The 13,558-nt window shown below is 47.4% G+C and overlaps 4 protein-coding genes across 4 annotated transcripts; 2 read left to right on the forward strand and 2 right to left on the reverse strand.

Moving 5' to 3' along the window:
• Positions 1-6,703: 6,703 nt before the first annotated feature.
• Positions 6,704-7,639, forward strand: P153DRAFT_388040 (uncharacterized protein; the record flags this gene model as incomplete). The annotated part of the gene is made up of 1 exon (XM_033670714.1): positions 6,704-7,639. The coding sequence occupies one exon, from the start codon at positions 6,704-6,706 to the stop codon at positions 7,637-7,639; it is 936 nt and encodes a 311-aa protein (XP_033521105.1).
• A 485-nt stretch (positions 7,640-8,124) lies between these two features.
• Positions 8,125-8,977, forward strand: P153DRAFT_296687 (uncharacterized protein; the record flags this gene model as incomplete). The annotated part of the gene is made up of 2 exons (XM_033664101.1): positions 8,125-8,752; positions 8,802-8,977. 2 exons carry the CDS (start codon positions 8,125-8,127, stop codon positions 8,975-8,977), a joined length of 804 nt encoding a protein of 267 aa, XP_033521106.1.
• Positions 8,978-9,797: 820 nt separating this feature from the next.
• P153DRAFT_68593 (uncharacterized protein) lies at positions 9,798-10,151 on the reverse strand. The gene has a single exon (XM_033673344.1). It carries the CDS (start codon positions 10,056-10,058, stop codon positions 9,834-9,836), a length of 225 nt encoding a protein of 74 aa, XP_033521107.1. The 5' UTR covers positions 10,059-10,151; the 3' UTR covers positions 9,798-9,833.
• Positions 10,152-11,475: 1,324 nt separating this feature from the next.
• P153DRAFT_68590 (uncharacterized protein) lies at positions 11,476-13,305 on the reverse strand. Its single transcript, XM_033673343.1, has 2 exons — positions 11,819-13,305; positions 11,476-11,749 (listed from the first exon to the last, which is right to left on the reverse strand). The coding sequence occupies exon 1, from the start codon at positions 13,074-13,076 to the stop codon at positions 11,892-11,894; it is 1,185 nt and encodes a 394-aa protein (XP_033521108.1). The 5' UTR covers positions 13,077-13,305; the 3' UTR covers positions 11,476-11,749; positions 11,819-11,891.
• Positions 13,306-13,558: the final 253 nt, after the last annotated feature.

The raw sequence follows: 13,558 nt of genomic DNA on the forward strand, positions 1-13,558 counted from the left end.
GTCTTTCTACTGCTCGCATTATTTTTGTTCTGCAAAATTCAACGATGGATGACGTGGACTGAAATGGAAGGATTGAACGGTGATGATATGGGGATGTAATACTCGCTATTCCAAATTCAATCCACGTTTCAGGCATGTGTGCTGCGTGGGTCTGTTCTTGCGCGTAACCCTGTGTCTCGTCGTGTCTCTGGAGATAGTTGAAATGGGGTTTGGCTTGCTGTTACATCCCCTCCTCTACTTTCTCTGTATCCTGCAAACTTCCTACCAACATAACTTCTATAGAAATCTGAACACAGCCCAATGCATGTCGGTCTGCGCTCCTTCGTCTGGAAACAAAAGATAAATGTCGGGTTTAGAATTTGATTCAAAAACGTCCAGAGCGGCTGTATGTCACTATCCGCTGTGCTTTTCAAAGGACATAAGTGACAAGTATGTGAACGGGAACGAAAGTAAACTACAGTGAAACGACATGTGTGGACGGGGTCTTTGAGGATATGTAATTCAAAACCAACTTGCATTTGAGATGATGGGTGCTGTCTTCTGCTTGGCATGTTCAGCTAGCAAGGGAAAAGCCGTCTTTTTCGGTCTGTTGTATCTACTCTACACTTCCTATTAATCTTGCAGCTTTACATTAAGCCTGTTTTTATAAAAGACGCCGATAAACGTGACCATGGTGTCTGTGCCTCCGCAGCCCTAAAATCAAAAACCTAAGTCCAGTGTCGGATATAGAAACAACTGACATTCAATCGAACCATGTCTTTGTTTGGCTCCTCGCCTGTCTCCTTGCTATATTTCTATTTTGGTTCTTCAAAATTATACGACTACGACGCATGATCGAGAAAGATGAATTACGAAATCATGTGGAGATATCGCCTCCAGAGACATGTATTCAAAAGATCTCGGGTTACGGGCATGGCTGCCTGGCTTGCCTTGCTCGTTCTATGTCAGTGTTTCGAAATCTACCTCCAAATAAAAACGGCCATAATAATGAAGAATGGAATGAGCGGAGCGAAAAAAAGGGGATTGTAGGGTCCATGGAGTGTAGAGGGTTTCGCAGGGATATATCTTCCAAAACACACTCGACGTCCAGAACATGACTGCGTGTCGTCTGTCTCGCTCGCTTGAGTAGCAACAAATAGAGTTGTTTGTCTACACAAAACATGTTTACTCTGCTTATGTCTTGTTCAAAGACTACGAAAGTATAATTATGGCTGTTCGGCTTGCCTCGCTCGTTTTATGTCAGTGGACGTCATCCTATACCTCCCGAACAAAATTGGATATTCTGAAAATCAGTGAAACGAGCGGAGCGAAAAAGACTGGATTGTGGGGTCCATGTTGGATGGTGTGTCACAGACTTCCATTATGAAAAAAAAACTTCACATTAGTATAATATCAGCCTGTTGTCTTCCTCGCTTGCTCGGATTACAAGATACGAAACCACCTCTCTACTTGAAACTTATGTTCCAAAAGTTATGAATTATCAAAACTTGACCCCAGAAGTTTTATGTCTGTCTGACTTGCCTTGCTCGCCTGATATTCATCAGTATCCTTATATTCACCTCTCAAAACGAAACTGACCATCACAAAAATACATGAGACGAGACTGAATAAATGGATTGTAGGGTCGATGGGGTGTTGGGGGGTTTCGCGGATATCCATTCCATCCTATTCCAAAAAGCCGAGTCGATGTATCATGTGTGTTGTCTTTGTCCTTGGCCTCGCGCATACATCACGGTCTTTTTCGTCTCTGTTTATTATCAATCTTAGACCTTCCACTCCAAAAAGAAATTGTGTTTTCTAAAATGAGCGCAAAGACCGTAAATGTTTGCCTCGTCTGCCTGGCTTGGCCAACTCGCTCACCTACCAACACATGAAACCGCCTCTCTACCTGAAAACTTGATGCCCGGACAGAATGTCTTTCCAAAATCGATTTCTAGAGCTTCATGGCTGCCTCGTCCGCCTCGCTCACTCATTCGCAACACACAAAGTCAAGTTCCTACTCAAAATCGTGTACGTCAAAAATCATGTCTTGTCCAAAATCTGACTCATGGCTTATCATGTCCGTCTGCCTGTCGTTCGCCCTACCTAAAACCTTCTTTCCTGGAAACGATGTCTTTCCAAAACCACAAACCACACGATTGTATGTGCCCGCCCGCCGCCGAGACGTACCGAATCATCACGCATGGGGCGCGGCGGGACTCGAGATTTTACTATATACCTGCTATGGACGGCTGCGTTTCTCTGGACTGGTAGTCGTTTCAATTCCCGAATCCATTGAAAAAGATATCTTCTGTGCCTATGTCGCTCGCTTGGAGGGTACGGCAGATTATAGAGCAGTGGGAGTTATAAAGGTTATTGCAAAAGCCGCATGTGGTTCTTCAGACTCTCTATCCGCCTTATCGACCCAGCTTATGATTTTGTGTTATCTCGTTCAAATCACAGTAGACAACAGCTAATGTGCGTGTCTGTTTGCGCGAACCATTGATATTCAATAAAAAAGGTTGCACGACAATTAGTTTGCTGGGCGTAGTGTGTCTGTCTACCTGTCTGTCTATTGACTCTGGAGTGAATGGAAAACTGTTGTGAGAAAAGAAAGATGGCTATTCAGAAATGTATGTCGTTGCATTCCCTCGATCTATTATGCCGAATTCGCATGTTGGTACTGCCATGATTCATCTGTCTACTCGGCGACTTATCCTCTACTTTTTGCTTATTGCTCAAACATATCGTATTGAAACCTAAATTTCACCAACCTATGTGCTGGTGCGTTTCTGAGGTACTACAAAAACGTTTTCCAAAATGACAGCTTACTGTGGTCATGACTTCGCTGTCTCTATGCCTTCGCACATCCTCATGCAAAAATGTTGATAATTTCACGACATGTTTGAGGGTGCTTATGCGTCCTTTATATATCCAGCGGCGGCTGTGTTTTCTTGAAACGAATTGTTATAGTTCTCCTGTCTTTCTGTCCACTCTACTCATCACTAAATATTATATTTCCTGAAAAAACACCACCTCCTGGACAAGTGCGTGTGTCTACATATTCTGGAACACTGAAGTGTCCTTCCAAAAATGCAGCTTCACGCCGTTATGACTTTGCTGTCTCTTCGCCTTGCTAGCAATTGAAATACAGTTTTCACTCTCAAAAAGAAGTTCCCGGTCGTGAATGTCCTTGCGTCCTTGGAGTAATGAAAAGTGTATGTGTTCTCTCAAAATTCGATAACAAGCGTTGCTATGACGTGTCGGGCTCTTCGTCGGCTCTGCAATGGCGAAAAGATGGTGTAACAGAATCAGGATGACTAAAGCAATATGTTTGTGTGCTTGCGTTTCGTAGACCTTAAATAGGAGGGGAAACTTAAAATGTGGCCGCTGTCGCGGCCATGGCCTGTCTGTCCTGTCTCCTCCATTTCTTTCTACATGTTTTCAAAAAGCTAAACGCGACAAATCCATGGCTTGTTCCCTCAAATCTAACAACGTAGCTTGCGATTCGAAGATGCGTATGGAAGGGTGCATGTTGTTCTTTGAGAACCCTTCCACCAACGCCTGCTTAGCCAGTGACGTATGAAGTCTTGTCTTCTGCACATCCACTGTTAACTCACCTCTGCTTCACTCGAAGAAACATCTTCTTTTATATTCTCAAGATTGGAACCACATGAGACATGTGTGCTGGTTTTCTTGGCTCGACAATTAGTAAGCATATTCTCTGAAGCATACACAAAAAGATTGCATGTGTATTTTAATTCTGACTATTGTCAATAACTCTCCGTTTGAAGTGAAGATGTCACATTCGAATGTCTCCTGCGTTCTTCATACACTAAAAAGGAATGTTTTCTTTCGAAAGAAATTCCAAGAAAGACGATGTTCTGTCCGTCTCTGTGCCTCCATCCCTCATCAAGAGTTCAAAAACCCACATAACAGATCGTTATGGCGAGCTCCCTCGAATTTGATACCCACCTACTTCCTGAAGAGCTGAGGAACCGTACATTTATCCTTGAAAACACATGACTCTGCAAACTTTGCTACTACCCGCTCGGCTTGCACCGCGTGAACTTGTGTTCTACCCACCTTGCCTCAAAACCTAAGTGAAAAATCTCTTGAAAAGCGCGTCTAACACACCGATGTGTCTGTTCGCTCCTATGGTCTAATTCCTTAGCTTTTCTACCACAAAATATATTCGCCGTTCAACTTTGGCAGAAGTTGATACTTGATGTACTCGAAACCAAAACGATTTGTCCGCATGTGTGCGTGCTTGTGCACTCTCTATACACCAGAAAGCGAGTTCTTCAAGAACATGTCTGTTCGTTTTGTCGACTACGCAATAGTTCAAAAAGCTCCGTGTTTGGGTAAAGATGACTTGAGCACCACGTGCTTCTGCGTGGATGTACTTTGCATCTGTAGAACTGCATGTAGAAGGGTTTCAAACTGTTTGCTCAACTTGCGTATGGTGTGTGTCTCTGTTCGCTCTGTGGACTGCGATCGTTGTCAAAAAATACTCGAAATAAAAAGAGCGAAAAATCGTGACCATGTAGGCTTGTGGTCGGTGCTTAGGAAAGTAATATGAAAGGAGAAATTTGTCCGAAATGAACTTCCATATATGCCATGTTCTGCCTGTCCGCTCAAGCAGTGGTTGGAAACACGATATTTGAGGTGGAAAGATTAAAGGCTGGACCACATGTGTACGCTCTTGTTCGTCCTTTAGACACCGAAAAGAACACACCCTACAAAGTCGAGTCTGGTATGTTCGTTGCCTGTCTGTCTCCTTGTGTCCTTCTCCTACATTGGCTTTCGAAAATCTGTGAATTTGAGGGCAGGGCTCGTTTACTCGAGTCTGATACCTACTCCTTTGATAAGAAATGAGAGGCCTAGCAATTCCTTTCATCCTGAATTCCTACATCTCCCAAAATAATCAGTTCATGTTAAATTGCATAGTTACTCTGTTCACGTCAAAACCAATAGTGGCCAGTATCTTTTGTGTACTCAAACTAGATACACCTACGTTGCGTACCTCTAGTGTGCTGGGACCAAAACACCCACTCAACAAGACGATATTTGCACTCGGAGAGGTAAAACCTCATGTACTGCCTCTCGGCCCGGAAGGCAGTTAAGCACTTGACGTCTTCGTTCCTAAGCTCTCCAAAATTATACTACTGCAAGTCACTTCGAAAGGTTTAGGAAAAGAGTTCATGTCGCTTCGGCTACTCCGGCTATCCCTTAGCCAGGACAGCAAGTTGGTTAAGAAGGTTTGTATGTCTTGTGTTGCAGATGCCTGTGAAATGCAATACTAATCTAGCGTATCACGGTGGTATGACCGGATCAAATCCGCAAAGGAAACTTCTGGATTGTTGTTTCAAATGGAAGATTCGATCTTTGTTTACCTATGAACTACTTATAAGCAAACTGAAAAATATGTCATACATTGTGGATGTGCAGCACTTGCAGAGGGACTCGTGGATGTATTTGAATCTGTGCAATCGCACGATAGCTCATGCAATCACTGGAGGTTCAGGATATTTTAGATCCTTTGCTTTGTGTGTCCGTCTTCTCTGAACCTGGAGATGTTTTACACATGCCTGCTCCTCTGTTCCAAAATTGGAATACATCAGATACATGTCTGCTTCAATTCCCGAAAACACATCATATAATCTACTGGAAAACGCGGTCGCTGATGCAGGCAAATTTATCATTCGAGATAATGCATAACATAACAGCCGGGGGCTTGAGGTGTTTCATACGAGCACTGGAGCTAAATCTTTGGGAAGCGCACCTATAAACACCTCCTCTGCCGTGCAACCTCCGCATATAGACTCGAATGCAAGGCAAGCTGACAACATGTTAATCGGTCAGGGAGAGGTATAAGTACCAACGCATTCAACAGATATGAAGTTCATTCCGGATAGTCAGTTGAAGACCTCAACCAGATATGTCAAGCCCTGCGATTTCGCACGTGCAAAATTCACATGCAGTGAAACTGAACTTCTACCAATCTCTGGCCTTGTCCTATGACGAGGGGAAGCAGGCGTTAGACAAATACCAACACGATAGATGGTAACCGGGGGAATCGATTTTACCCCCAACCTGCGCCTGCCTTCTCATCCTGGGCGAGCAATCTGCCGACAAATCGGCGGATGGTACTGTGACTCAACTGGCAAAGTATGGACATGACCCGCTGTATTGAAGTCTGATAGTGATGAGTCATAGCAATGTTATTGGGTGGCATTTTACGGTGCTGGTTTTTGTAGACTCTGTACCGGTCTTGCTACCCTGGGAGGAAAAAGCTGGTACGTGGATGCCTGAGCCAGGATGATCTCAGCGTACTTTGGGCCTGCAGAAGAAGGAGTTGGGCGTCACTGTAGGTGTCTAGGCAGGTAATTGAGGTTTGAAATACATAAGTAAAACTGGCTGTAGTCTCCAAAACTAGAAGCTATCGTTTCAGTATGAGAAGGATTAGAGACGTGTGAAGAATACATACCATTTTGGAGAATATAGGTTGGGCAAAAACTCTCCTATTCGAAGTTTGGTAACGAAAGAATTTGTAACATGAAAGTCTGGGTCAACCACTCTTTGCAAAGAGGGGAAGCAGCGAAATACTGTATAAAAGGCTTTCTGCCCACCTTGAATGAGATGAACAGTTCCATCACACTTTACTTCCATCCCATATATCTTCACCACAATTTTCATATCAGCATACCTTACGTTATCCAAGATGACTACACAGACCTGCACCATTCCGGTCGCTACAACTTGGGAGTGGCACTCCCCCGCCGAAGAGGCCTTGACGAAAGGTCCTCAAAAAGTGCGCATCATCGAAGAGTACGACCAGGTCGTACACCGCTTCATGCTCACCGACGACGCCACGGGCAAGATCTTTCTCCTGGACGACGAGCCATGGAACCCAGATTGGCACCTGGACGAGTATCCCGCTGAAAAGAACGGGCTGATACTAGAAGAGCTTGATCCAAGCCATATCTTCCCGGCCTACGACCCCAGCACCATGACCAAGTACCAGGGGCCAGTGAAGGGGGATCCCTCTGTGTTCATCAAAACACAGCAAACCCTCAAGCGCAAGGCTTGGACCAAGGAGGGCTGCCCAGACAAGCATGCCCAGTTGGTCCGCCGCGAGGTTTCCCGTTGCGAATTCCTCTTCCGTGCCCCCTCTCACCACAACATCGCTCAATACAAGGGCGTTGTAGTAGATGCATGGAATCGTGTCACAGGTATCGCATACAAGCGGTACTCGATGGACCTGTGTCAGTACGTGCGCAGTAAGCACACGATAGAGATGCGACACGTGGAGCAGATTTGCGAGTTCGTGCAGCAGGGTGTAGATCGCCTACACTCGCTCGGCATGGTGCACTGCGATCTGCGGCCGCCGAATGTTTTCATCACTGTGGACGAAGACGGTAGTATCACGGAGGTAGTGGCCGGGGACTTCGACGCGATGCATCGGGTTGGGGAGAGCATCGCCTTGAAGAGTCCTACAGGACATAAGCTGTGGTGGCCCAAGGATGTGCAGTGGGGAGATGCAGCGAGGGTCGAGATTGATGGCTTCGCGTTGAAGGGGCTGAGAAGGTGGTTGACTTGGATTGTGGAAGGAGGGGATGCGGAGTTAGATGAGGAGAGCAAGTCTTCCCTGATGTAAACGTGTTGGCCGGTTTGCAGCTGTTGTGTTTGTTATTAGCAGATCCCGCGCACGAAACGTTTCGCTTCTGCTTTGTTCGGCTGCGAGGTCCGGGTGGTTTGAAGTTGGTCTCACGACGTTCTGCGATTAACTACGTGTTCCTGTTTTCACTACCGTTTATAGGAGTTATACATTTTTGTCAATTTGCGACCTTAACTCTTCTGATCTACGAGATCTACTGCTGTGATGCTGTGATGCTGACTTTCTACGCGCGCACGTGCACACGCGTGATCATGACATCATCACTTTCACTCGTGGCAACGCGCACCTTCGTCACATCGCAAACTCTACGTTTGGCTGAACTATACTCCTCAAGTGCCGGAAACGTCCTGTACATGTCATTCTGGAGGCCTACGCAGTATTTCCGGCCAGCCCTCGCACACAAATGGCGCCCCAGTCCAATATTTAAACGCACCATGACATTTAACTTCTTCTCATACGGAGCCATGTCAACAACTAGCACCGCACTCCCTCATGCGAGCGCTTTCCCAGCTACGCCATACAAACCCAAGTATGACCGCTGGCCATACGATGCGTCCGACTTTCGGCGGTACGATGAAGACGACGATGGCGTTTTCTACCAGCAGGCCCGACTTGTAACGCACATCGACGACCCATCTATCGAACGATTGACTGAGTACTATGATGGTGTGCTCCCACGAGCTGGCAAGATCATCGACGTCTGCACAAGTTGGAAGAGTTTCTATCCGTCCGGCGTGAAAGAAGCAATCCAAAAAAAGAGTCTGGAAGTCTTTGGCGTTGGTCTAAACGCGGAGGAGATGAAGATCAATGGCGTCTTTCAAGGTGCAAGTCACTGGAAGGTGATGGATCTGAACAAGCCGCCACACGACGTGAAGGCTGGCTGGCTCGGAGACGACACAAAGTTTGATGCGGTAACATGTGTAGTCAGCATCGACTACCTGAACAAGCCTCTCGAAGTGTGCAAAAATCTTTGGAATGCGACGAACGAGGGTGGCCAAATACACCTGGTGATTAGCAACCGCTGCTTTCCAAACAAGGTCGTTGGACGATGGAGGATTTTATCCGAGCAGTCGAGACTGGAGTTCGTGGGTGGTATGTAGATTTCTTGACTGCCTCGGAGGATATGTTGCTGACAACCTAGACTATTTGCATTTCTCGGGCTGGAAGGATGTAGAAATCGTCGACTTGTGTGCGCGAGACGCGAACGGGAAGCGCCTTACAGATGACCATGGAACGGTCCTTGTCAACTCGCGGCATTTGCCCAGTCATCTTGATCCGTTGTGGGTCGTCCGTGGTACGAAGAAGACTTCAGTATAGCAAAGGGAGAAACACTGCCTATTAGAATTAAGAAAAAACGAATATCATACTGACGCTTTTAAACTGGCACATCATTAATCTTTATCGACAACTGAAGATCGCGTTATGAACGGTAGGTCGAACAGCTGTACTCTTATCCTTCACTCTCGCAGTCAACGAGACCTCAACACTGTCGAACCGTCGTTGAACCAAAGTAGAGAGTCGTTCCAGGTGGATACGTCTCTAGTCGCGTAGTAGCATCACGCGCCCTTCCAAGATTCGTGGAAATAGAATACCATTCAATACACAGCCAATCCCCAAGGGGAAGCACAGCACAGAATTTACCAGGGTAGTCCACCGTATCCGTGGAGCCGAAGAGAGTGAATACGGGGCGGCATCCGCTTTGTGGGGCATTTTGACCACCACCCTTGCGTCCGCCGGTCGGACTCGGCGCAGGGGGTGTGGCGTTGCGTACGCGATAGGTAGCGAGTTGTTCGAAGGACCATTTTCTAGAAGCAGCAAAGTATGGTCGTCGCGGTAGCTAACACGACTCAAACAAAGCCATTTGGTGCTAAGTTTTCAGCCTCTCCAGCCACTGCTATAGAAACCTTGCGGATCTAAGAGCATGACGTCAACAAGATAGTGGTGTCGTTCGCAATCCAAGCCACCGCGCACCCCATCATACCACCTCCCTCAACAGTCAAAACCTCAATGCAACTCCATCTCATACTCAGTGGGGCCATGCATTCATCTCGTTTACATCAACGGCTTCATATTTCATCGTGGATGGAAGACTAGGCGCCAATCTCGCTTCTGCAACCTTGTCACAGAGCTCGCGTAAGGCTACCGTCCCGTCGGGACGAGAACAATAGCAAGACTAGCGCGCGGGTGGGGGGCCTATCTGCGGCTTAGCTGTACATGCACGCGATACGGGACTGCCGTGCTGCATCTGTGCACACGTGGTTCCCTGGTGGTGATGAGTATGATTTGCTGCGTGTTTGAAGATTGTCGATTTGGTGTTGCGTGAATGGAAAGGGTGGGTGTCAGCAGTTGTAAATTCATATCTGATTGGATGTAAAAAGTGAATTAGACAATTATGCATTAGGATTATGTATTGATTATTCTACGGCCGTAACTTGCATCGCGGCCGCCGCGAGCCAAGACTGACTGTGAAGATTGCCACTCGAGTTGAGTTTGCGTTTGTGGCGGTTATGCCCATTGAGCGTGGATTGCATGTATCTACCGGTGCACTACTTGTAGTGAGTGTGGCAGGGGATGTGCATCAAGGTTACAGATCATGCACAAGGCTACCCGACATTGTCGTGCGATTCGATACTAATGTGGATCCCCTGTCATGCAGCTGCTCGCACGGCTTGGCAGTGAAGGCCAATTCTGGTCTACATTGCATTGTCGACGTATAGGTGGGTGCAATGCTTTCAAGCGTGATATGACACGGTTGGAAGAGGAAGTCGAAATCGATCCTCGCGTTGATGGGGAATGAGCCGATATTTCCAGAGACCAAGTGGAGTGGAGACGTGGTCAACACATTTGCTTTTCCGAACATCATTCCGAGTTCGCGAATGAGGACGGCGAAAGCACAAGACCCGAATTCGTGTAATGAGCAGAGCGCTCTCGATACATCGTTTGTCCCACAAAGCCGATTTGTGTTTCATGCTCAGACAATCAGGTTTACCACTGACTTGATATGTGGGTCGTTCTCGGGTCCTATATTTCTGTCTGTGCCATGAATGGTTCCTATTGACGCTACGTGGAGAGTGTCATCGAGTCACATATCCGCTATTTGAGCTTTTTCGTTGGAATGACTGAACAGCTGGCTTTGTTACGCAGCGGGTGTCGACCGGCTTCGCTACTGCTCGGAGATCGCAGTCGTTTCCGTGTTTTCCGGGTTCGTTCTATGACAGCTTTGCGCTCGATGAGGGGTTTGGAGTGGGGAATTCGTGTAAAGTACTTGCTGTAAAGTCGTTCAGAATCCGGCGGAAGGCTTCTTCCCATGTTGTGGGAGTCTTTGGAGTACACCCAGTTGTTCCACATGGACCCAATGTTGAATGACGACATGCCAGGGCCACCCAATCCAACGTCTGCCATAGTCACCGCATGGACACTTTGGACACCGTCTACCACAGAACCGGTCCATTTGCAAAACCATCCCATTTGGTTCACCTTCTGTGTGGTATATGGTTAGCAATGTATCGCAAGGTCTGACTCGAGGCTAAATCAAATGAAAATGAAAAGAAGAGCAAAATGCGCAACATGATGACATGATTGAAAGGACAGTTCCCAGGAATCGGAATAGTGGGGACATATTTTCCAGTTGCAGGATCAGGGTTTCGGAGAGATATTGCCGCAGAAGATCACACTCAACAAAAGGTGGGTATGGCAAGCCATGCTATACTTCGTTGCGTAGTTGCTCCATCTTCCTCCCAGCACAGCACTTGACGCGGCCGACTTGGACCGCTGTACATGCGCGGGCCTGGAAGTCGCATGATATCAGGCCAACGCAAATCGTGAATTACGCGTAAGCCAGTGGATGTTCCGAACGTTCGAACGATAAGCCACCCTCGTTGTGCAATAACCTTGGATTATCTTAGCTTCGTGTGCGATGGCGTTTGCGTGTGCGTTTTCGGGTGCTAGGCAACTGCCGGATGAAATTTCGGCAAAGTGAACAGAGAAGCTCGTCGCCGAAGGATCTTTTGCTTTGGTGTTGAATTCGTTACGGCTGAAGTACTTTGAATGACTGTTGTGCACGCATTACAAGCAATTATGATACAATCCCTACAAGGAACAGGTAAGTATAAGATTATGAATTGATAACAAGGCTCAAACCTAGGAGCGGGAACTTACTGGACTTTTCTTATGGCCACTGAATGTAAGCGTCGTCCACTGGCACCTTACGTCCCGATATCCTGGAGATTTTCTACAAATACTCTCCGGGTGGCGGCCCCGTGCATCGGGCGTAAGGTAAACGGACAGATTCTTGGCTAGAGAAGATTGCATCCGGAATTATAGGAAAGATGACGATGTAAATCGGACAGCAGAGGAAATGGCGGAAAACAAATAGTAATTCTCGACGAAAGATATAAGCAAAGAATGAACCAAGACTTACCTTATTCCAAGCAAGTTTGTGTACAACGAGAGTGTCTGTTGGACCGCCCTCATAATCACCAGCTTTGATATCAAAATCGGGGTCGTGGTGACAGTCATTTTGCGATGATCCTCCTGCCTGAGGAGCTTCGGGCCTCCATTGTGTTCCATCGTAAGTCCAATGCGTGGCCCCTCGATACAGACTTCGCCGGCATTCATCAAGCATCGTTTTAAGCCACTGACCCTTCGAATCGCCTACTCTTATTCGGTTCTCACACCATTTGTCGAGCTCGGAGCATTGCCAGGAGTGACCTCGGAGACCCCAAAGATAAGCTGACAGTATCGTGTCATACACGATGGATCGGTTGCATCCAGCGTCTGTAACAGCAAAGCGAACGGCTGACAAACACGGCGGCTTGCCTAGCCGGCGGTTGTGATTGAATAGTTCTACTGCCTCGAGGTTCTGGTCCAGAAACGCCTGCCGCCTACCTTCTGAAACCAACCGATAAACCTCTGGATCTTTCCAATCGACAGTCATGCTTGTGAGCCAGAGTAAAAACCGTAAAAATTGAATCTTGTCCTCGGTCCATGGTTTGTGTAGCAATTTTGTGGGAAGACGGCCATGAATAAATGCTAGTCGAGGTAAATGACCCCGAGAGAAGACCATCGTTGTAGCGTCTTCAAAGTTGGGAGGCCATTGCTCATCGACACATCCCTCATCCGGAGTTAAGCCACACAAGCAACCCTTACTTTCATATGTCCTGATGATCCATTTCTTGAAGAAAGTCCAGGTCATCCACGGACTAGCGAAGATAGCTGTCTGTGCCTTGGACTGCTCGACACGATCATCGAGGTTCGTGGTGAGATATTGATCGCACACCGCGTTGTACATGTACTCATTCGAGAGGTGACGACCGATACAATGAGAGGCTTGAGCCATAGCCATGTTGAGACCAGAATACAAAAAGATCGATTGTGTCAGTTCCGTAGGGAGACGTTCGAGTGGTGAGCTTTTCATAGTGTGATGTTGGATGTATCGCAAAGCGTGGATATTAGGTTGTTGTCTAGGGAACAGCTGTGATTGGTGCCGTGGATATGGATGCTAACCGCACCCGCAGCGGCAGCAAGTGAAAGGCGTGGGCTCAGAGGACTCGCGTATGGGTAGGGCCGAATGAAGACAATCGAGGTAGGTTAGGAAGAGTGGGAGGCCCAGGTAGCACAAGGCGAGAAGATGTCAGGGAAACAGGGTACTTTTAGCATTGACAGGACAGGCAGGGCGAGGCGGGTGGAGTGACGATCGCTAGTTCGCTCCCACTCAGGCATAGTCGACGCTTGCGCCAAGCGGCCCGAAGCGTTGGTGCGGTCGGATGAACGGCCAGCTGTACAGCATCTACCGCGAGAGACGTCCCCGGTCGCTGAGAACAAATACAGGCAATGCTGATTCCAAACCCTAGGCTAGTATGCACCTGCAGCTAAGTTCTGACGGCCCCCCAAAGATAG

This window comes from Dothidotthia symphoricarpi, assembly GCF_010015815.1.
Source record: "Dothidotthia symphoricarpi CBS 119687 unplaced genomic scaffold P153scaffold_16, whole genome shotgun sequence".
NCBI classification, from domain to species: domain Eukaryota; kingdom Fungi; phylum Ascomycota; class Dothideomycetes; order Pleosporales; family Dothidotthiaceae; genus Dothidotthia; species Dothidotthia symphoricarpi.